The sequence below is a fragment of the Rhinolophus sinicus genome, chromosome 3, assembly GCF_057876585.1.
Source record: "Rhinolophus sinicus isolate RSI-liver-muscle chromosome 3, RSI-T2T, whole genome shotgun sequence".
Lineage (NCBI taxonomy): Eukaryota > Metazoa > Chordata > Mammalia > Chiroptera > Rhinolophidae > Rhinolophus > Rhinolophus sinicus.
This window is the reverse complement of record NC_142503.1, coordinates 146,565,463-146,588,389: the sequence shown is the minus strand read 5'-3', so window position 1 is coordinate 146,588,389 and position 22,927 is coordinate 146,565,463. Positions and strand designations below refer to the sequence as shown.

Below are 22,927 nucleotides of genomic sequence, written 5' to 3'. Positions count from 1 at the left end.
CTCGTCATTTTCCCCACTAGGTACGGTGTCTGTCATTCCCAGAGGGTTAAAGAAAGGAAAAAAGTTTCTCCTACAAAAATTTCATCCTTGGGATCCCCACTCTCCCCTAATTTGTTTTGTGAATGAAGCAGTGATTCTTTTTAAATTTAATTTTTAAAATTTATGCAATGTTTATTATAAAAAAATGTTTTTCATACTACATAATTATATAAACTAAACGTGAAAATCCCTCCCTCTGTCCTGCTGGCTATCACTTTACAGAGATGGTCACTGTTAAAATTTTGGTATATGACACTCGTATGGTCTACTAGACTTAGGAACACAGTATTGGTCTAGAGAGGAAGTGGTTTTTTTCATCCTAGTAGGAATTCACTCAATCCCTATTGGAATCAGCCCATTCTACTCCATCATGGATTATCTGTGAGAGATACATGTATTAAACTTGGACACTGTGGGAGGAAGAAAATAATATGAATGCCTACTATGTGCCAGGCGCTGTAAGCGATTCATATTTATTTAACACTTAAAGCCATACTTCAGAGACAGTGTGACTATATTTTAAAGTGAAAGAAAGGGAGGCTTGAAGAGCTTGCCCAAGGTCACACAGTAAGTAGAAGAGCCAGGATTCAAATCTAAGTTAAAGCTTACGATTTTTCCATTCTACTATACTGGCATTTTGCTTCTTTTTTCTTTTTTCTTTTTTTCCACTAGTAATTATGGCCTGGCACTAAAATATACTTTTCATCAATATTCTTGGCAACCAAGTTTATAATTTGCTGTGTGATATAATAAGGCAATGCCTGTTAATCATTAGGGGCAAAAAAACAAGACTGATTAAAACAATAGACTTTAGAAAGGAATATCCTAAAACAATTCAGGGGCCATTCAACTTCTTATAATGTCAGGAGACATGGAAATACAGTTGGGGGAAGTTTTAGAAACACACTATGGCAAACATTTTATGAGATTTTAAAGGTTTAAAGTTTTTAAAGTCTTCCAAACCCCACTATTCATCGTTCTTTTTAATTCGTTCAACACTTTTCTGTTTCAACCTTCCCAGTTTATATAAAGTTTCCCATCTCACTGAATCCCTAAAGAAGTGGTATCCTCCACTTTCTAGGTTCTACTTCCAACACTCAAGTTGTGGAAACTGCTCTCTTTATAGTTATCTGGACTGCTTATTTAGGTAAGTTTCCCTAGGCTTTGCTCACAGAAGTCACCATTTATCCTCAGGGTTTTTGGCACTCCGTGTCTCACTCGGTTTCCCTTAGTTGATCTCCCAGTCTCTTCCTGTCTCTTCCTTTTATTAAAAATGTCTTCTCGGTATTTGCTGCAATATTAGCAATAATATAAGTGGACTTCCTTTCTCAGATGTTTGCGGAATGGATGTGGTGGGACATTATCTCATCTACTTTACTCACTCCTACAAACTCTCTTGAGCTAAAGGCACCTAACCCTCAAAAAGACCCCTGATCTTTTTAAAAGATTTTACACACCTACCAAGTTCTAAGCCCCAAAATTCTTTGGTGCACTGTGCATCAGAATCACCAGGGGGAGCTTTGGTTAAACATCAATGTTTGGACCTTGCTTCAGATCTAATGAGAATCTCAATAGGTTTTCTCTGATTTCTAATCCCTGTGGCTAATTTAGTTAATTAAATTTAAATGACATTTAAAATTCATTTCCTCACATTTAAACTGCTCAATAGTGCTGTGACTACTATATTAGACAGCACAGACAGAGTATTTCCATCATCACAGAAAGATCTATTGGACAGTACTGATCTAGAATATATGGATGGCAGTTAAAGCTATGAGGGTGGAAGTGATCTTTTGGAGAGGGTAGAACTAGAAGAGAAGGGGAACCAAGGACAGAATTGTTACAATTCTCCCATTAGGAGGCAGATAAAGACTCAACAAAGGAGATTAAGAAGGACTGGCCAGAGAAATAGGAGAGACTAAGACAGTGGTATCCTAGTGACCAAGAGAAGAAAGTTTTAAGAAACAGGGTGTTGGTGATCAGTGTGCAATTTTAAACATTAAGGTTCATGGTTGATGATGCAGAGGGGTGTTAAGGATGCGGAAGGATGGCTTCCCACTCAGGTCCCCACATTGGGGTATTGGCCTTTGTGAATTCTCCATTGACCAAAGTCAGCCTCCCAGAAATTTAACCTTGCCCTCATGCAAGTGTCATTATCTTTCAGGAACATAGTCTCTTTATACAAAGCCACGTATAATGATTTTTTTTTTAATGTGTATGTGACTATCAGATTTTAACCCAAGCTAACAAATACATTGATATGGGATATAAAGAGGGTGCCAAAAAAATATGTACACGTTTTAAGAAAGGAACACTGTATTAAAATTGTAATACTCAGTATATACTGATAACAAAAGATGAATACAAGTCACGTTTGACTTCTGCAATTATAAGAGGTGATCAAAGTGGTTACCATCAGCATCCAGACACTTCTGATCACGGCGAACTACTGCTTGAGCAATGTTGACCAAAGTGTCCCCTTGTATACGTTTTTTGACACCCCTCCAAATTCCAGAATGCTAGTTTATTAATAAAAATACAACTGTTAGATGCTCCAGTTAGCCTAACTAGTGCATTCTCCTTTCTGAGAACAAATTTAGTTGAGCTTGCAAAGTTTCTTAACTGACCCAGCTCAAGCGATATCATTGTCAAAGAGCTGGCCTCTTGAACCCTTGTATTTTAAATACTTTATCGCCAGACAAATCCCTTCCTTTCTCCTAAAGGAGTGTAGTATAACTCTCATTTTTTAAATTGCAATCCTAATACAAGTCTTCTTGTCTGAGATTCTATAAGGACACCCCAGTTGTTTTGATGGTTTCAAAATTTCCACAGAACTGCATTCATTACCTGTTTCTTTTCACTAGTTCAACTCTTAGAGGGCAATCTTATTTGCTGGTTTCTGAGAGCACTTCATTGGAACAGCCAAGTATTGCCAGTAGTTACGTATTCAGATGGCAAGTAGAGTGAGGATTAAATGTAAAGCCAATGAATTCAGCAATTAAGAAAGTCATTGGAGGAGTATGGCACTAGCAGTCGCAGTGAAGTTGCGGCAGTAGATCCCCAGGAGTAGACAAATAAACAGACCTTCGTCAGATATTTATTGAATATCTAGGAAATGCTGGGTTCTGGGAGTGAAATACAAGCAAACTTGAGTGATGTAGCTTATCTGAGCAGGAAAAGGGACATTAATAAAGTAATCAAAACAATTACTGTCTAGTGATACAGTGTGTGTTGTTGAGGAAGAATACAGTGATGTGATAGCATTTAAGAGGTGGAGTTGACCTAGTGTATGGGGCTCAGGACGAGCTTTCCTGAGGCAGTGATGCAGGACTGGGGATGTGAAAGATGAACAGGGTTAAGGAGGTGAAGCTGAGGAGGAAAGACTAGTGGAGGGAAGCAGAACAGAACTTTGGAGCGCCCAGAAGAAAATCTGGGTGGCTGCAGAGCACAGGACGAGGAGGCGATGGGACTGGGCGAGTATGAGAAGATGGAAACACTAGTAAACCTCCTGGAACAGAAGAGATCAGAATAGGCCGGAAAAGGCGGGGAGATGCGACTGCACCTATAAACTACAAGTCCCAGAAAGCATCGGGCGGACGGATATGAGGTGAGGCGCGAGCCGCGACCTTTGAAGAAAGAAAGGAAGTGCTTCGGCGTCGCTGAGCCGGAGAAGAGGGGTAAGGTAGGCAGGGGCGCGGCGCGGGAGGGGCGACCGGGTCGCTGGCGGGCCGGAGTCGCCGAGCGCTGCGGAGCTCCGTGTCGTCATAAGGCGGCGGCCATCTTCGCGGGCGGAGGCGGCCCGGGCGGGGGCTCGGCGAGCGGGGACGGGAGGGTTTGAGGTGGCCGGGCGGCCTCGGCCACCCGATAATCGCATCTTTTCCCAGTGTCTCGTCTGCAGAGGGAGCAGTATGTCCGCGGAAGTGCCCGAGGCAGCCTCAGCGGAGGAACAGAAGGTGAGTGTGCGCCGGGATCGGGCCCGGGAGGCCCCGAGCCGCCCCCACAGGGGACCGGGCCTGGCGGGCGGCCTGCTCCCGCCGCGTGCGGAGGGGCGCGCCCGGCCCGGCCCCGTGGCGCCTGATGCAGAGTGGGTTGCGCCTCGGCTGGGAGGCAGAACACCCGGGAGTCGGCTGCCCGCAGTAACTCTGGTAATTAGCGCCAACGTGGTGAGAGTTTGAACCTTCTCCACGTCTTTCCTGAAACGTGCCGGTTCTGACGCCTCGGTGGGTCGCGTTGGTCCTTAATCACTTCAATATACATAAGGGCCCAGGACTCAGTCCTTAACGCGTGGAACCTAAGTTTTTCCGTGACTTCACGTCGCTTAGGAAATTTTATTTCACCCTTGAAAAACGAACTCTCCTATTGTGTGCGTCCTCTTAGTTCCAAAGGCGGTGTCGGGCGGACCTGGGTTGGAATTTCAGTTCCAGTCCCTGTTAGCCGTGTCATCGTAGTTATTCAACTCTTCAGGCTTCAGTCTCCTAATCTGTAAAATAAGAATAATAGTTCTTGCTTCGTACGGTGGTTATGAGGCTTATGAAGTAGGTAATTTACAGTATTTAGCGCCGTGTGTGCTCAAAAATGTGAGCCAGTGGGATTCGCATATGGTAATTGACTAAAAACCTGAAGGTTGGAATATAAATTTTTTTTACCGACTTAGTTGATCAGGGTTTTCGTGGAAACAGGACTATTTTGTAACTCACTTTAAACATCTTTTTAATGTAGGGAAATATGCCACGATTCGGTGTGATTCAAATTAACAGATAAAAAGGCTTTATATTTTATCTAGGCTAGTGCTAGCCCCTCCCACCATAATTATTTCTGCTGCCCTGCCCTCCTGGGTACTTGGGGCTGGCCCACAAAAGTCCATGATATCTTGTCTCCTAGATTGTTTATGGAGATTTACCAACACGTTCTTTAAAACATCAGACTGCATATCATAAATGGTATTTGGTCTAATGCTTGTACTTTGTTAGAGTTTCTGCTTACTGTTGCACGCATGCCCTTCATCAGGTTGGAAGTTGATAAGTGTTCTAAACCTATTCCATAGGTTCTTAAACCATCTTAACTTTTCCTGGGTTGGGTGGTTCTATTGTGATATTGTAAAGTAACTGGAGAAAAACAAGAAAATAGCAATTGCGTAAATAATAGGCCAAGGTACCACATTATTTGGGAATATTCCAATGAAAACAATGTTGGATATTTTTCACACTTTGTAACGTAATGGATTTTGAGGGCAAAAACTATAGTTTAAAGATTAAAATCTTTATAGTAATATTAAACATCATTTATTTATTGTAAAATATTTATCATGATATTCATTATTGCTTGGGATTTCAGAATCCAGAAAAACAAACCCATGTCTGTGCTGTCTTGTCCTAAACACTGAAATCAACCTCAGTTTTGACTTCTGATGTACAATAGCGATGTAAGTTTTTCAAATGAGATTTGTTAGTATGTTGCCCAAGTGTAGTGTTGATTTCTATAGTATAAAGGCTTGGCAGAGCCTAATAGTATGTCTCAGCAGTATTAAGGATATCTTGACTGTTTTCTCTTCTTGAGTGTCTACATTAAAAATTTATTTCAGGTCCTTTGGTTTTAGATGCTGCTGTCATTAATACCAAAGAGTGTTAGTAATGTAATGTCCCTTCTTGAATTAAAGATTGGCTGTAGATGTTGAGTGCCTGTAGCATGGATACCATCCCTAAACATGAGGAAAATGTGCACAGTCACTTCTGTGTTCCTATCGGCCAAATCACCTGTTTCTTCTATTTGGAAGAATGGTGATATGACCTAAAAAATTGGATTATTGTCTGTGTACCCAGTTTACCTCTCAATTACAGTCAAAGTATTTATATTTAGGTAAAATACCTTTACAGTTTCATGGTACATTAGCCTGTTGCCTCTGAAAAATTAAGGTGAAGAGATGAGCTCTGCAGAGTAAGAGCTAGATCACTATTTCTCTACCTGAGTAATGTGTGCACCCTTGTTAAGAGAGAAAAAGTGTATAGACCACTTTTTTATTGGGATGTTAATTAAGTATATACAAGCTTAAAGATAAGTATAAACTCCTATTTTTTAGACTTTAAAACTAAAATAAATCAAGTACAAACAAAACCAGTTTAAATTATTAATTCAGAGTGACAAGGTATTTTGGTGAAATTTTCCAATGTATTGAGAATACAGTAGCAGTCGGTAAAGGGCAGGAGCTTTTTGAATATGGCAAGTTCACGCTCACCAACACCATATGATGACTCAGTACTCCTTTTTACAAGTAAGCTTTACGGTCATTAAACTGTAGAGTCAGGTACGAGGTCTGACAATTAAGTTCGCGAACTCATCCTAGAAAAAGTGCTATATACCTGATTGTTGAATATCACTACCATCGCCTTTGAAGTACTTCCCTTGGGAAGCTATGTATGCACCAACGCCAGCGTCTAGTCCACCCTTCAAAGCAATTTTGGAACTTTTTTTTCTGGAATGTTCATCAGAGCTGTCATCGTATTACCCTTGATGTCCTGAATGTCATCAAAATGTCTTCCTTTTAACATTTCCTTTATCTTTGGGTAAAGAAAGAAGTCATTGGGGGCCAGATCAACCGAGTAGGGAGGGGAGGGTGTTCTAATACAGTTATTTGTTTACTGGCTAAAACCTCCCTCACCGACAGTGCCGTTTAAGCTGGTGCATTGTCGTGATACAAGAGCCATGAGTTGGCGAAAAGTCAGGTCATAACTTTTTCACGCAGCCTTTTTAGCACTTCCAAATAGTAAACTTGGTTAACTGTCCAGTTGGTACAAATTTATAATGAATAATCCCTCATATTAAAACAGGTTAGCAACATCGTTGCAACAAGTTCACAAACTTAATTGTCCGACCTCGTACATCATTGAAATTGTAATTCAGGTTTGTTCTTTTCTCATCTTGGACTATAGGAATAATACTGCTGAGTCTGTCATCGTTGATGAAAGCTCAGACAAGGAAGTCGCACAGCACTACTTAGCTACGAGATGGCAGTTCAGATGCCCTAGAATATGCTTGTATTTTTCTTTTTTAGGTTATCACTGAAATAGAAACAAAACATCACAAACATTTTAGCAGAGACCTCATGGGTCTATTATCTATGAATTCCACTTTGAATACCACTAAGTTAAGACAGGCATGCACTTTGGTCCTGGGGGTGAGAGGAGGTTTGCAGAGATTTAAAATACATAATTCGGTTTTCATTGTGAGCATCTTAAGTTCAGGGACCCTTGTTTTTTAATGAAAATGTATTGGGGTGGCAGTGGTTAGTAAAATTACATAGGTTTCAGGTGTACAATTCTGTAAATACATCATCTGTATATCACATTATGTGTTCGCCACCCAGAGTCAGGTCTATCACCATGTATTTGATCCCCCTTACCCTCGTCTACCACTCCCCTTCCCCTTTATCCTCTGGTAACCACTAAAATATCATCTGTGAGTTTTTATTTCTTTTCTTTGTGTTGTTCCTTTGTTGTTACAGTTTTATATCCCACATGTCTCGTGAAATCATGGTTCCCCAGGGACCCTTCTTTATCTTTTCTCTCATAGCATCTAGCATAGTACCGGGCATTATTCAGGAAATGCTGGTTGAATGAATTTTTCTCAGAACTTTTCAGTTGAAACTTGATAGAGTATTATTCCAATACAAAGACAACGCTAGTACTACAGTTAAAAAAAAAAAAGAGAGAGAGACGGATAGACCATGGTGATATAAAAACCTTAGCTTAGACCCACTTAAGTCTGAATGAAAGTAGAGGAATGAAAAGGGGAGGGGATTAAGAAGTATATAAAATAAGTCATGGGGATGTAACGTACAACAGAGAATATAGTCAATAATATTGTAATATTAATAACTGTACAGTGACAGATGGTTACAAGACTTATTGTGATCACTTTGTAAGGTATACAAAAGTTGAATCAGTATGTTGTGCACCTGAAACTAATAAAATACTGTATGTTGAATACAATTAAAAATAAATTTTTAAAAAGTGGAGGGATGTGTATATACAGAGGGTGCTAAAAAGTGTATACACATTTTAAGAAAGGAAATCTGTATTAAAATAGTAATACTCAATATATACCGGCAACAAAAGATGAATACAAGTCACATTTGACTTCTGCAATTACAAGAGGTGCTCACAGTGGTTACCATCAGCGTCCAGACACCTCTGATTACGGCGAACTACTGCTTGAGCAACGCTGATCACAGTGTCCACTTGTATACATTTTTTTGGCGCCCCTGGTATATTGTAGCTTTTAAAAGATCTCAATAGCGGGTTTTCTAAAGATTTTATTACAAGATTCATCAAATTAGTAAGATGTCTTGGAGAAGGCTAACTCAAGTAGAGGTCTCAAATATTTCTGTCAGTTTAAAATATGCTTGGTGCTTTTTTTGAATGATGGGAGAGGAAGAGAACTGTTTAAATTACCTCCATGCACCAACAGTAAAGAGTGGATATAAATTGATTTCCTAGTTTCCCAGTTTTTAAAAAAGTGCAGTTAATATTGGCGTTTTTCTGGGGCTAGTTTCGACACTACTTTGGTAACCAAAAGGCTAAATAGTGCTTTCAGTTCAGAGCACAAGGTGCTACTTGGGTTTGTGTGCAACCATTCATGCTTAGCAATCTAGAGGTAAACCTTAGGAGTTTTGAAATGTTTCTTGCTACCTTACCAGTTTGCTATACAGCAGTTAGGCTTGTCTGTTGTTTGTGAAGGACTTGAATATCAACTTCTGTTGTTGAACCTGTAAGGTCCAAATATTTCAAAGATAAGCTAATGGTGAAACTATCAGGTGTTTAGAAGGGTCTTTAACTTTATTGAAACATTTGGAGTACATTGTATTTATTCATTCAGTAGACTTTTATTGAACAACTAAATGCTAGGCATTAGGCAAGAAGCAAGGACTTAAGAGGACTACAGTATATTTCCATAGTGGTTGACTATATTGATGCCTTCCTGGCAATTTCCTAAAGGATTTGTTGGGTTTCATTAATCTCTTCTATTTATTCATCAACCATTGCATCCATGAACATATTGCTTGCTTAGTAGATAGAGGAGAATTTACTTAGAGTGGTCAGGTTTGTATTGCTGTTGTTGCTGTGTAATTTCTCTGCTGAATGCTGAAAAGTGATACCAGTAATTCATACTTAATACCAGTCCATGACAGACTACAAAATAATCCGTAATCATGTGATAAAATATCCTTTTTATATGTATGTACTTATACCTTATACCCTACCTACTTATAGAAAGGATAACTAATGTATTTCAATAGAATAGTTCACAAAAATGCAATTGCCTAACACAAATGTTAGGCCCTATGCTAGGTACAGGGTATACAACGAAGATTATTTGGAGGCTTAGGTACTTGTCAAGGGGATAAATATGATGTAAAATATAGTTAAAAATGTCTTTTGTATATCATAAGCATATATCTGTTAGAATATCCTGGGTTTCTGCTTTCCCAGTTTCTAGTCTGTAGTCAAAAGTTCGAGAATGCCAATGATGCTTCTCCTAGCCCCCCCCCACCAAAGGTATTAATCAGCTAAATGAATCTACTCCAGCATTTATTTCTAAAAAGTAGTAAATTGCTCTATAACAAGCACAAAGGCTTCTTGGAGAGTAAAATTTCAAAACCAGGTTTGAATTTTAGAAAATACTTCTTGGTTAAGTTTGTCATTTCCCCCCTTTGTTGAGCCCTCTCTATTGTGTCTTTGTTTTCTGTTCATTAATTTCTGCTTTTTATTTTCTCTTAATCTCTTTGGGTTCCGTTCTTTGTCTAATTTCTTAAATTAGAATACGTAGCACATTAAGTTTTAGGGTTTTTTCTCTCTAATATAAGCTCTAAGGGACACTTGTATCCCACAAGTTGGCTATTTGTAGAATTTTTATTATCAGTGAGTTCTGAGTATTTTCTTTTAATTCATGTGATTCCTATTTTAACCGTGAATTATTATTACTGACTTTTAACCTCAATTATTAGTCATAGATGGTGGTTGGGATGCAAATGATTAAAGCTTGCTTTATGACCTAATATTTAGTCAACTTTTCCATTTTTGCTTGAGAAGAATATGCATTTCCTAATTGTTGGATAGAGAATTAAAATCAAGTATCTCCACTACTTTGTCTTTACCTATCAATAATTGAGGAGGGTGTGTTGAAATCTATGCTGATAGACTTGTTGCTCCCTGTAATTCTGTCGATTTTTGCTTTATATATTTTGAGAATTTTTATTTAGAAGCATGAATATTTAGATCTTCTATAGCTCTAATAATGCTTTTTTGTCTCAACGTCTCTGTTATCTGATATTAATATAGGAGTACTAGTTCTATTTTGGTTCGCATTTGCCTGGTATGTTGTTTTGTTTTTCTATATGTTTCAACTGTGTCCTTATGTGTTTAGATTTTTTTTTTTTTTGGTACTCAGCAGGTGGCTAGATTTTATTTTAAATTCACCTGCTAGACTTAAGTGGACAGTTTATCAGTCCGTTTTTGTTTACTGTGGTTATTGACATAGTGGGTTTTATTTCTCCCGTCTTTCATTTTGCTTCTCTTTGGTCTTTTTTTTTTTTTTTTTTCTTGCCCTTATCCCTCTTTTTTTTTTCAAATTGATTTTCTTTTCTTCCATTTTACCCCCACTATTAGTTTGGAAGTTATATACTTTGTTTTTGTTACTTGATTGGTTCTCCTTGAAATTTTATGCATCCTTAAAATGTAAACTTAATATCATAAACCCTTTTCTAAACAATGTAGGACCGCAGAACATTTAAACTCTAAAAATACTGTACTGTCATATAGTATTTTTGTTCTGTTTTTAACCTCACATATTAAGACATTAATATTAAAAGTGAATGTGTCAATTATATTTCACTAAAGCTGGGGGAAAATTGAAAAAGTGACTTGTTTGTATACGTGAACATATACCAATTTCTTTGTTTGCTATTTTCTTCTGTATCTCAGACTTTTTGGGGGATTTTTTTTTCATTCTAGCTGAAATAAATGCTTACAATTCCTCTGAAGGATGTTCAGAAATAAGCAGTCACACCAAATTCTGTGTCCCCTTTTGCATTTTTTAAGCATAACTATAGGGCTAAATTGCTTATTTTACCTGAGTTTTATCAGTGTCCTGTCTGGAGGATAGAAACCATTATGGGTATTTCAAACAGAAAGGGCTGTGATTTAGGGAATTATGTTACAAAGTATTAGAAGAGATAGAAGAGCAAAGGGGGAAGATAATGTTTCCAGAGGCGAGGGATTGCAGAATGCTGTTGAGAGCATTATTCTGAACCCAGTGTCGCCCACCCACTCTCATGTAGCTGCTAAGTATCCCCCGATTATCTGCTCCGAGCCTCCGGAGCTCACAGGGTCTGCACATTGTTGGTGGCATCACCAGAAACAGAGTGGGTTCTTTCTCCCATGTCTTGTGATCTCGTGTATGTACCATTGGCAGAACCTAATAGGAATTCAGTCTAGGAAATGTAGCTTCAGGCTTCTAACTAGTGATTCGGGGAATTGTTTAGAGAAGGGTATCTGGACTGAATGCCAGTAGACATAGTCTGCCACCTGATGTGTTATTTATACTTCACAAGCAAATCTGTAGCTGTGTCGAAACATTGGTGAATGTCCAAGCATTTGAACTTGCTTAGAACTTGCCTAGAATTGTCTACATCTGCAGAAGGTTAAGAGTGTTTTCATATGGTCCATGAAAAGTATTGTGGACATCTTGATGGTATTTACTATGTTTAAAACATGTGACTTTGGTCATAGTCTCCCCTTTTAGTGTTCAATACAGCTGAAATGCTGACTGAAGCTATGAAGTTGCATTGAGCAGGGACTTGCCATTCTGCAGTGTGTTCGGCAAGAAAGTTCAAGAGTTGGTTTGTTTTTCACATTATAAATCTAAATGATATCTTCAGCTGTAGTTGTATTTTGCCCCAAACATTTTTCTACAGTAAACTAATTTAATTGAACATGCTTACTATTTTATATAAATATATACATAAATGTATTCTTTAATAAGAAAATAAGGGAATGCCAGATATGATGGCATGTTGTATACAACTTTTCCTCTCGCATTTATAAAATGGGGGAAACCTGAAGAAACACTGCATACTACCCCTATACCAGAAATTTTAGGGAATCTCTCTTTAGATACAGAGAACTGATAATTCACATCAAACGAAGAAGTGGTGGAAAGCCCTCATTTCCTAGGCCCAAGAAAATTGGGTGGTTTTAGTGGAAATGTAGAACTCAGTTAACACCCTTTAATTTAAAAATTCTGGGACTGAAAGGCTGTAATCAGGTTGGAGTCCTTTCCTACCTACGTCCAAATTTAATGTCAACCAATTCAATAAACAGCTTTACAGGGGAGCTCAAGAGTAGGTCACTCTTCCCAGTTCCACTTCTGAATTGTAGCACACAAATACCCCGGGGCCATAGTAGAAGCTTGTGTGAAGGCTGAACCACAGAGAAAAACTGCAGTGACCCAGCCCACCTCCTACAGGAAACTGGTAACCTTAAATTTATATTATTTCTCGAGCTTCTGTGATCAGTACAAGTGTAGTCATAGCTTACATGGGAGTTAGATTCTAAAGTTAGTAAGGCCAAAGCACATATAAGTAAAATCCCCCTTGAAAAATCCCAATGAAGTCTTGGCCATGTTGGCAACTGCCCTGTCAATTCTCAGGTCAAGTAGTCACTTTGTTGTCTGGTGTTTGAACCGATGTCTGGGCTAATTCTTCAGTTGTTTGCCAGCTGAGATAGTAAGCTTGTGTTGTAGGGCCTGAGTTTTTCAGTACTGGAATGGTAGACAGTAAATTGATATGCTTACACTCTGAAAAATACCCAGGGATTGAGACTATCATTGGAACGGCAAGTTTGGATCACGCACCTCACACTTGAGCTCTCTGGGTCATATCCTTCCTGAAGGAATGACTGGCATAATCACTGTTGCTCTTTTAGAGCCTCTGTCTCTGGCTGAGCACATGTAGTTGGATTTTTTGTGAATGATACGACCACTGTAAAGAGACAAAATCAAAATAGATAAATGAAACTGCAGAATAAAAGGAAAGTAGAAGGGACCATACACATAAAAGAAGCCCCATAGAGCAAGTGTATTTGGCAGTAGCAGCTTTATTCTCAAAATCCTTTAAGACTAAAAATGCGATGTGTAACAACACAAGAAGAAGCTGTTCAAGATGAAGGAGATATTGACTATATGAGGTGAATAAAGCTGATTATAAAACGTATGAATACAATTTTGAGGAAAATATGTGCAAAACTTGTATGAAGTTGTTTCTTCATTTCCTGGATTGATAAATGATTTATTTGCCGTACATTCGCACATAAACATTAGGCTTGGCATTTATGTATTTAACATTCGTGCTTTTTGACTATTCATAAATAACCTAGGAGAATTGAGATATGCAGAGGTGTGTCATTTTGCTGAGCTGATATGCGCAAATGAGTTCATTAGCTAGAAAGTGCACCTTGCCATTGCCCGGCCTTCCCTATTAGGGCAACTCTGTTTTTCTTGATTCATTCTTTCCTCTGCAGTACTTGCCATACAGCGATAACCAGCTTCCCTATAAAATTTGACTCTTGGGAAAAAAGTAGACTGTCTCAAGGCTGTCGTGTTAAAAGTGAATAGCCTAAAGACATTGACAGCCCTTGTTTAGAAAACATTTTTTTGATACATTAAAGATGTAATCTTTAGCATGAAGATCATTAAATATAGGCGATAATTAGAAAATAATATACACAGACGTGAAGATTGACAATGTTTTTCTCCTTTACAAATAGCAAGGTCTTCTGTATTGAGTTATTCAGGGAAAATGTGCTGGTAAGTAAGCTGCTGTTAATTTCTATTAAAGAATCTCGAGCTTCCAATTATGCATGATTTTGGATAAATAAGTAATCAAAAAGATTTTTTGTATTTTAACAGTGTTAAGATGATTCTCTAAATATAGACAAAGAGCTGATGAGTTCCATAGAAGGTGACTAACTATAAATGTATTATACGTGACTAGAAAGTAATGGCAAGCAAGACTTCAGAGCTGAGCTATCTTGATATTTTTATCCAGTGTGTGGGGTGTTACACATGCATCACAGCTATAATAGAACTATCACATGGATCATTTGAAAAACAAGATAGAGATGTTTTAAAAGCTCCTGTGCTCGATTTCTTAGATGCTGCATTATATGGCATTTGACAACTAAAGTCAGAATCCAGGTATTAAAAGGTAAATTATTTTAAATAACTGAATTGTAATAGAGAAGTAATTTATTTAAAAATATTTCAGGAAATGGAAGACAAAGTGACTAGTCCAGAGAAAGCTGAAGAAGCAAAATTAAAAGCAAGGTATCCTCATCTGGGACAAAAGCCTGGAGGTTCAGATTTCTTAAGGAAACGATTGCAGAAAGGGGTAAGTTCTTATGTGTGATCTTGAAATACTTAAGCTCTATGAACTCAGCGTGCCAATAGAAATTAAAAATGGATATCTGCGTCTATGGCTCTGCGTATATACCTTACCAGATATATATATATATATATATAATGTTTTTTCCCAGTATTTTAGACTGTTCATGCTATAAAATATGTATGATAAGAATCAATTCTTTATCACTTCAACTGTAAAGTATTTCAAGCATGTAGAAAGGTGCAGATAATAATATAATAGAACCCATGTGCCCACTGCCCAGATTTAATGTTTAAATATTTTGCCATATTTACTTCAATTTTATCTTTGTCAGAAAGAAAGTGTAGATATAGTTGAAACCTACCCTGTGTATATATAGTATATATATTATCACCTTTCTCCATTTTTTCCAAAAGCAACCACTATCCAGAAGCTAGTATTTATTCTTCTGTGTATATTTTTTCAAACTTTTGACTGTTTTAAAGGTGATTTCCATACAATATCCAAAAGTTTAAAATACTTTTTACTTGGACTAAATACGTATAGAAGCATACCTCACTATCTCCTTTACATAATGCATTTCACAGAGTTACTCTGATACAATTTATACATTGTATACTTAGTAATTTAAATTACTGAAAACATTTTTTCGAAATCTTACCATACTTTGTGAGGTAGAAACCATTATTTATCAATAATGAGACCTGAATTGAGATAATGTCATGGTTGTTCCTTAGGTTTTTCTTTTCTACCCCCTTCCTTTTTTTATAAAAAAATTTAAGGGATCCATCTTTAGTTTAAGCACATTTAAATTACCATACAGGGAGCAGGGAAGGATGAAATACTGTTTATGGAAGAGAGTTGTTTATTGAATCAGAGGCTAAATCATGTTTTTACTTAAAGGAATACCTTAAATATACTTGTAATTGCAGCTTGCTTACAAAAACGCGTGTGTATATGTGTTTATATTAGCTATCATTATATATGGATTATGTTCTCAAACCAAATTCCAAAAGGATATTTTTTCCAGCTCTATTGAGATACAATTGTCATGTAATATTGTGTAAGTTTAAGGTGTACAATGAGATGATTTGATACATGTACATATGTGACATGATTACCATGGGAAAGTTAGTTAACACATTCTTTACCTCACAAAATTACCATTTTGTTTCTATGGTGAGAACATCAAAGCCCTATTCTTATTAGCAGCTTTCCAGTGTACAGTCCAGTATTGTTAACGATAGTCACATTGCTGCATATTAGACCCCTGGAACTTAAAATTCAAAGTACCCTTTGACCAGCATCTCCCCATTTTCCACACCCATAGCCCCTGGCAACCACAATTCTACTCTGTTTCTGTGAGTTTGATGTTTTTAGATTCCACATATAGGTGAAATCATACACTGTTTATCTTTCTATCAAAAGAATATTTTAACAATTTTTTTTAAATGGCAAAATATAGAATGGTATTTTTCTTATCTTACATGAAATAATAGGATGACAAGGAAGAATTATACCAAATATATAAAAATGTAAAATTTCTGTTCCACAGGAGGTAATAACTTCCACTGAGGAAATTATTACAAAAATGTCTCTATAATACACAAAGGGATCTTTCAAATATACAAGAAAAACAATAAGGACCCCCCCACACCCCCGCCACCAGAAAGGATTTTAACAGGAAATACAGATATTAAACACACAGAAAAATATTTATCCATGATAGAAATCAATGAAGTGTAAACAAGAACAATCATGCCATAGTATACACCCAACTAAATTAGAAAATATTTAAATACCCATTGGTGAGGTTGAAGTTGAATGTTGCTAATACACTTTTTGCTGTGAGTAGCATTTAAAATTCTTGCTATTGCTTTGGAAAGGGGTTTTGGTCAAGATTTATAAAAATGTTCATGTTCTTTGAATGAATACTTTTCTTGTGAATTGATCAAAGGGTATAATTCAACATAAGGAAAAAGTCTTTAAGTTTGAAGATACACTTTGTAGCTTTAACTATAATTAGAAGCAGCACCACTATTCAAGAGCAGAGAAATAGTTAAATTATGGTAAGTCAGCAAATGGTATCCTGGTATTGGTATTACAGGTGTGAATAGTTCCAAATGAGAATAAGCCACGGAATCAAGAAATAAGTAATTTCAGAAGGATTCTCTTGAATTGCTGTATATTATACCAGAATGTTAATGAATAAGTACTTTATATTAGGGAAATGAAGTCCTAATATTCAACCATATCGTTTCCTCTATGATAAAAGAGTTTTGATTTTTTTTTTTTTTTAAGAAGTCTGCATCACAGAGTCCTGGGTTTTAGTTTTCCTCTGCCACAATAGCAAGCTGACATCTTTAAGTAGTTTCTTTTTCATTTGAAAGAATTGGATAGATATTATTTATATTAGGTCCCATTCTGTTTCACTGTACTTGTTAATGTCATTACGAGATGTCAAGGATTGACTCCTCCTTTAGGCTTTTAAATATGATGTGTACGTAGTGACTATATAGACTGTCAGAGCTGGGAGGGATATCAGCCAGTGCTCTAGCCCATGTTTTGTTTGTTTATTTGTGGAGTTTGTGAAGTCCCAAGAAAACTGAGAACCCAGTTTTAAGAAACATGGTCTTAAAAGTTAAACATTGTCAGTTTAGCTGATCACTTAGTGTCAGTGCAATTATAAATACTGATGTAACGGTAGCCCCTGAATTTGGGTGAGAGGAGGCTTTTATAAGATTGTCATCCAGATGATCCAGGTAGTTTTGTTAATTTTAAACATTTTCACTTAACACAAAATTTTAAAATTGTTAAAAAAAAAACTAATACTGCCTTCTTAGACTGTATCTGTCCTAGTATGAGAAACATTGATCTAGTTCACTCTCCTATCTAGGGCAGTTAAAATTGTTAAGCATTGATTTTAGTTTTGTCTGTAGCCACACAAAATAAATGTAATTCCTTTTCCCCAAGCAGAGTAGCCTAATCTACAGTTAAGTGAGAACTCCTTATGATGAACTTTTTTGCTTAGTATAAAATTAGTGTCATTAGAAACTGACTTGATTATGTTGGGACAATCTGCCTAAATTTTGCACTGTGTGTTAAATATCTCATTTTGTGCTTTTGACTAAACATGATAGGTAATGTCGGAACCCAGACAAGTTCATCTGTTTTCACTCTGGAACAGATAACTCACATAGATAGATTATCGTATTAAGGTTGCTCTTTAGCTTTCATCACAATTTCTGTTTTAGTGATTATTGTTACCTTATTCATCCCTCAAACTAAAAAAGAGTAATAATTGTACTTATTCAGTGTCTTAAATGAAAAATGGTGATGTAGGATAGAATTGTGCATTTTAAGTGATGATTAATTTCTAGTGAGTTTATTTCTTCCGTTACCCTAGCATTTATATTTTAACCTTAATTTTGATTTTAGTGCACTGCTCAGGTTCAAGTAAATGATTTAAATCCTCGCAGAAGTGCTTGTCCTAGATGACAGTACCAGCAAGTATAAATAATAGTTTTAATAACTCTAAGGTTGATTGAAAGTGGGTGGCACATTATAAATGCAAGTTGGTAAATTACGTATTTTTATTTTCAAAATCATTTAAGCAAGAATATCAGCCTGCTTTTTCTGTTAGTAAATGCAAGTTTAGCATTTCACTTTTTAAGTCCAGGACTGTTCATTCTCAGGTAGGTTGATGAGGAAGCCGATGTCAGTCTTAAGGGTTCCACACTGAAACCAGAATGATACAAGCCAGCCTGAAGAGGAGAGGGTTTTTGCCTGACTTCTCATTGTTGACTGGTGCTGGAACTCACTACAGAGACATAGCTATTTTCATCTCATTAATGTTTTTGTTTAAATTTTGTTAGACTAACTTATTTTGTACTGACTATATAGGGTCACATCTACATCTTAAGCCATTGTAATTGCATATGAAAGCCTTGAAACTCATCTGAATTTTTTTTTTTTTTAATTGTAGCAAAAATATTTTGATTCTGGGGATTACAACATGGCTAAAGCAAAAATGAAGAACAAGCAACTTCCTACTGCAGCCCCGGATAAGACAGAGGTCACTGGTGACCACATTCCCACTCCACAGGACCTTCCCCAGCGGAAACCATCCCTTGTCGCTAGCAAGCTGGCTGGCTGATTAAAAGAGCTGAACTGCATGAATCTTCTAATTCCCATTATTTTTCCTTACTATGTTACTTCCCCGCTTTTTATTTCCTTTCATTCACTAAGTCATTTGAGAGCGACAGCTTTGCAGGTAGCGGTAGTGTGTGCTGCTATTGTAAGGGAAGACACATGTGTAGAGTTTCTGATTAGTTTCACAGTGCACTGATGAAAACATGTTAGAGCAACATAAAGTAATCTACTTGAAAATAATTGTATATATTACCTAACTCTTTAGTGTAGAACTGGTCCTAATAACTACCAAGCAAGTTTTACAATTTTAATGTTTTGGCTTTCTTTATTTCATCTTAATTATAGCTTTGTGTGTTACTCTTATTTAATATAATCTCTACTATATTGTTTTTCTTCTGTGTTATCCTTTCGGATTTTATAAAACAGAAGTTTAAGACCACAAGTTGGAAGAAAGGTCACATATTTCAAACACAAATAGATCGGGCTCCAAAAAATTTGTATTTCTGTGCTTGAACTTGAATGGCCTTAAACCTGTTTCAGCTTTAACAATAGAAGTTTACTTGGGCAATATTTGCCCGTTCTGGTGTAACTTATGTGACCCTATTGCTTAACAGCTGCCCTTGATGCTAACATTCAGTTCTATAGTTAGAATACCTTTTGTTGTTAAAGATGTGAATGAAGTATGCATGTGCATCGACTGTTGAATTCACTTTTGTGCCATTTTTGTAAATACAAGTTTTGCACAACCTCTCACAAATGTCTGTATTAATTTCACATATTAAAAAGTAGATGATGTGCCAACCAGAAGCACAAAGTTCACACACAAAACTCTGTATGTCATTAGAGCTTTTGTATAGTAAGAGTAGTTTACAATCTTGGGCTTATAGAATACCAAACTGAAATCTTTGCTCAGTCTGCCATAGACTTAAGCTTTTTCATTTGTTACTAATATCCATGACATTCAGTGGCCTTGTGCAAATATGATATGTTGCTTAGGCATATCTTTTGTCCTATGCAGAACGTTTCATTTTGACTTTTATGAAAATTACAATTCATGTAATTTATATAAACTTTTTAAATGTAGAAACTTTTTACTTCCACAGTCAGTTTTGGGGACACTAGAATAAAAGGCTTCAATACTCTGCCTCCTGTGGCCCCTCCCTCCTTTTTTTCTTGCTGCTTTGACTCAAATCACGTTGGGCTGTGCTGTTCAGTCTGTTCGGAAGCATAGGTGTCTGTCCTTACCCTTGAAATTCGCTGTGCTGAATGCTGTATTTTATAACATACTAAGGATGTTTTCCTTATAATTTCTGTTATTAACCATTCGTAATCCTGTATTACTAATACTTTACAATTATTTAAATAAAAGGAACTTTATAATGAAACAAATACTTGAGAAGACTGGCCCAGGAACCATGTCAGGATGAGCTAAATTCTGGTAAATAATTTTAAGTAATTATGATGAGCTAAGTGAATTAGGCTTGTGACAATTAGAGTAATTTACATAAGTGGAACATGTTCATATTAAAATATTTAGGTATTTTGCTTCTATAGATGTCATTTTAATAAAATAGCCATTTAATTTTACTTGTTTTTTATCTAGTTAGTAAGAACTTGAACACACTTTATTGGGACAAATTTACTGCTCTTTTAGGAGCTCTTCCCGTAAGGTGTTGTGATGCTGTAGCATGATAATAAGAATCAGTAATTGGAGATGATACTGTTTTTCTCTTCATCTTTGACTTGCACAGGGCCTCCCTTCTTTGGGATCCAAGCATCTTTGCTGGATCTTGGCTCTTTGTATACCTGCTTTCCTATGACCCAAATCATCATAGATGGTGCCTTGAGCACAGCACCTGCACTTAAAGACTCTGCCTAACGCTCTGAGGAAAGCTTGTTGATCATCTTTCTGCTCCACCTGCCCCGAAAAGCAGAAAAGCAACTGTGTCAGTAATGTGCTAATTTGTCATTTTAAGAATCAGTTATATAGATATATTTGTCATAGGAGCAAGTAGGTTATTCCACAATATGTATAATCATTGTAGGATCTATTTAAGAATTAGAAAATACCTGAAGTAGAATTTTCTGTGATATCTGGTCTTTTGTAATGAATATGTGCACGCTATCACCATTAAATCTGCACATCAGAGAAGATTGATCTGAAAGAGAAACCAGTTATTCTTGATCGTGATAGGACTCCTGCTGTGGTTTGCATCAAGTGATGTAACCTCTGCCTAAGTTTTAGTTTGTAAAATACAATGCTAATATTTAACCTACCTCAAAACTTGAGGATCTGTGAAATACTGAATAAGTGCCCAAAATAAAATATTGTTGATTGTCTTTATTAAAAGTAAATTTCCTCATTAAACCAATCTGCCTTCTATAAAGTTACAGTGCTTAAAAATCTCAGGATTTTTCCATTAGGAAAGACCTGTCATTAAGGATTTGTAGGTATAATTGCTTAGCCTCCGTTATTGGTGCTTGGGATAGAGAGGCTTTAAATTTTTCTATTTTTTGTTCTGCCTCATAGCTCAGTTTATTGAAATCACATTTGCAGGCTATTTCACCATTGCTGAAATGATGATTTTGGCCAGATAGCTTAATCGTAAATTTTTATGATTTCAGAGTTGTGGCTTGAGAAACGATTAATTGTAATCATTGTCCTGTTTGTTATAAATGAATGCTGAAGTAAAACCGAAGTTGGAGATAACAAATACTTCATGAAAATTGGCTGACGTCTGAAATAACCTGTTTCATGTCTAGTAGCTCCTATTTGATAGTACAGTTTAGAGAAATGTTTCATTTTTGAAAGCTACAGCTGACTAAAATAGTTCTTGGCTTGTTGGGAAAATAAGGATTCTTGGATTGTTTTGATACACTGGAAGGAGCTTGTTTGCAGTCTATTTACAGATTACTCAATCCTCTTGTGCTGCTGATTTAACAATAGGTCTTAACTCTTCATCAAGGAAGGCCTAGTAAGGCTTCTACTTGTTATTACAACAGTTGGAATTGCTGTTTTTACTTGATGTAACAGGACTATACCTCTAAATATTTATTGATACTTTTTACTAAATCAGACATGTATTCTTTCTCAATCCAAATTAGTGAAATTTTATCAAAACAAATATAATCTCCACTTAAATTGTGGTCTAAACTTGGTGTTTGGTGAATCGGGCAGGTAGCCCATAGAAAGAGCACATCTGAGTGGCAACTAAAGCAGTTTTTCTGGTGGCCTTTTCACATTCCCCAACATTCAAACACATTTTCACTCTTAATTTTCCTTATTCATGATGCTAATTCCAAAACCAGACAAAGACATTACAAAAAAATTATTCATTCCCCCATCCTGGCTTATTTAAGCACCCGATGGCATTCATTAAATAGTGTTTAGGATTGATGAATTACCTATCCTTAATATCCGTCCCAATAAGTGACAAATAAGGACACATTTTTCATTTTCTAAAACTCGCTCCTTATCTGGATAATGACTAATTTGAGCCACTGTCCCAACTCTGCAACTCAGCATCCACTGCCAGTCTTCCGCACCATACCTTGTAAAATTGAGATGAAAGAATTCTCTTTCTGGGATTGTTAATCTTAAGAATAAAAACTGATTTCAACATTGTTTTGCTTATTTCAGCCTTTTGAATAAGTAGGCCTGTGGGTTTTATTCTGCATATCACTGGTGGTCATGATAACCATTAATGTGTGTTTGTATTATGTTATTTATCAACTAAATAGCATTTGAAAGAAAACATCTAATTTCTTTAATATGCCCTCAAATCTGTTACCACACATCTATCATTTGTGATGCAATAGGACACTTCGTCTGTCTGTATTAAAAGGGCCAAGAGTAAATGCCTTTTTTGTTGAACATGTCTATATAGAGTTGGCAGTTAATGCTGAAGTTTGTCAAATAGCCCTTCCAGAAATATACTTGTGAAATATACAGAAAAATAAATTGATCTACTTAATTTGTATTGATTTAATTTGCAGTTTTTTTATTTAAATGCTACATTTTTCAGAATATTTTCTGAAGTTTATCCCTTCAGAGTTTGGCTACTACTATATGCAGAAGTAATTTGATTTTGTAGTCTTCAGTTTTAATGTGCATTAATGAGATCCTAGCAATTAACTTTTATTATTTGTAAAGGCTTGTGATTACAATAACATTAAACGTTTGCAGATTGTAAGTTTCCATGACATGGTAAGACACTAGTACAGTGCTGTCAGAAATAGAAAGATGGATGAAACAATGAGCTTACATTCTGAGAAATAGATATACTGGGGGTGCCAAAAAAA

At 36.4% G+C, this 22,927-nt stretch overlaps 1 protein-coding gene across 3 annotated transcripts; it reads left to right on the top strand.

Moving 5' to 3' along the window:
- The first annotated feature begins 3,648 nt into the window (after nucleotides 1–3,648).
- ARPP19 (cAMP regulated phosphoprotein 19) lies at nucleotides 3,649–22,609 on the top strand. 3 transcript variants are annotated; one of them, XM_019747089.3, is made up of 4 exons: nucleotides 3,649–3,721; nucleotides 3,924–3,992; nucleotides 14,357–14,479; nucleotides 18,459–22,609. In XM_019747089.3, the coding sequence occupies exons 2-4, from the start codon at nucleotides 3,948–3,950 to the stop codon at nucleotides 18,627–18,629; spliced, it is 339 nt and encodes a 112-aa protein (XP_019602648.1). In that variant the 5' UTR covers nucleotides 3,649–3,721; nucleotides 3,924–3,947; the 3' UTR covers nucleotides 18,630–22,609. The 3 variants fall into 3 exon arrangements, with proteins under 3 accessions (XP_019602648.1, XP_019602649.1, XP_019602650.1); XM_019747090.3 differs by having other exon boundaries at nucleotides 3,664–3,716; XM_019747091.3 differs by lacking the exons at nucleotides 3,649–3,721; nucleotides 3,924–3,992 and adding an exon at nucleotides 14,150–14,286.
- The last annotated feature ends 318 nt before the right edge of the window (nucleotides 22,610–22,927 follow it).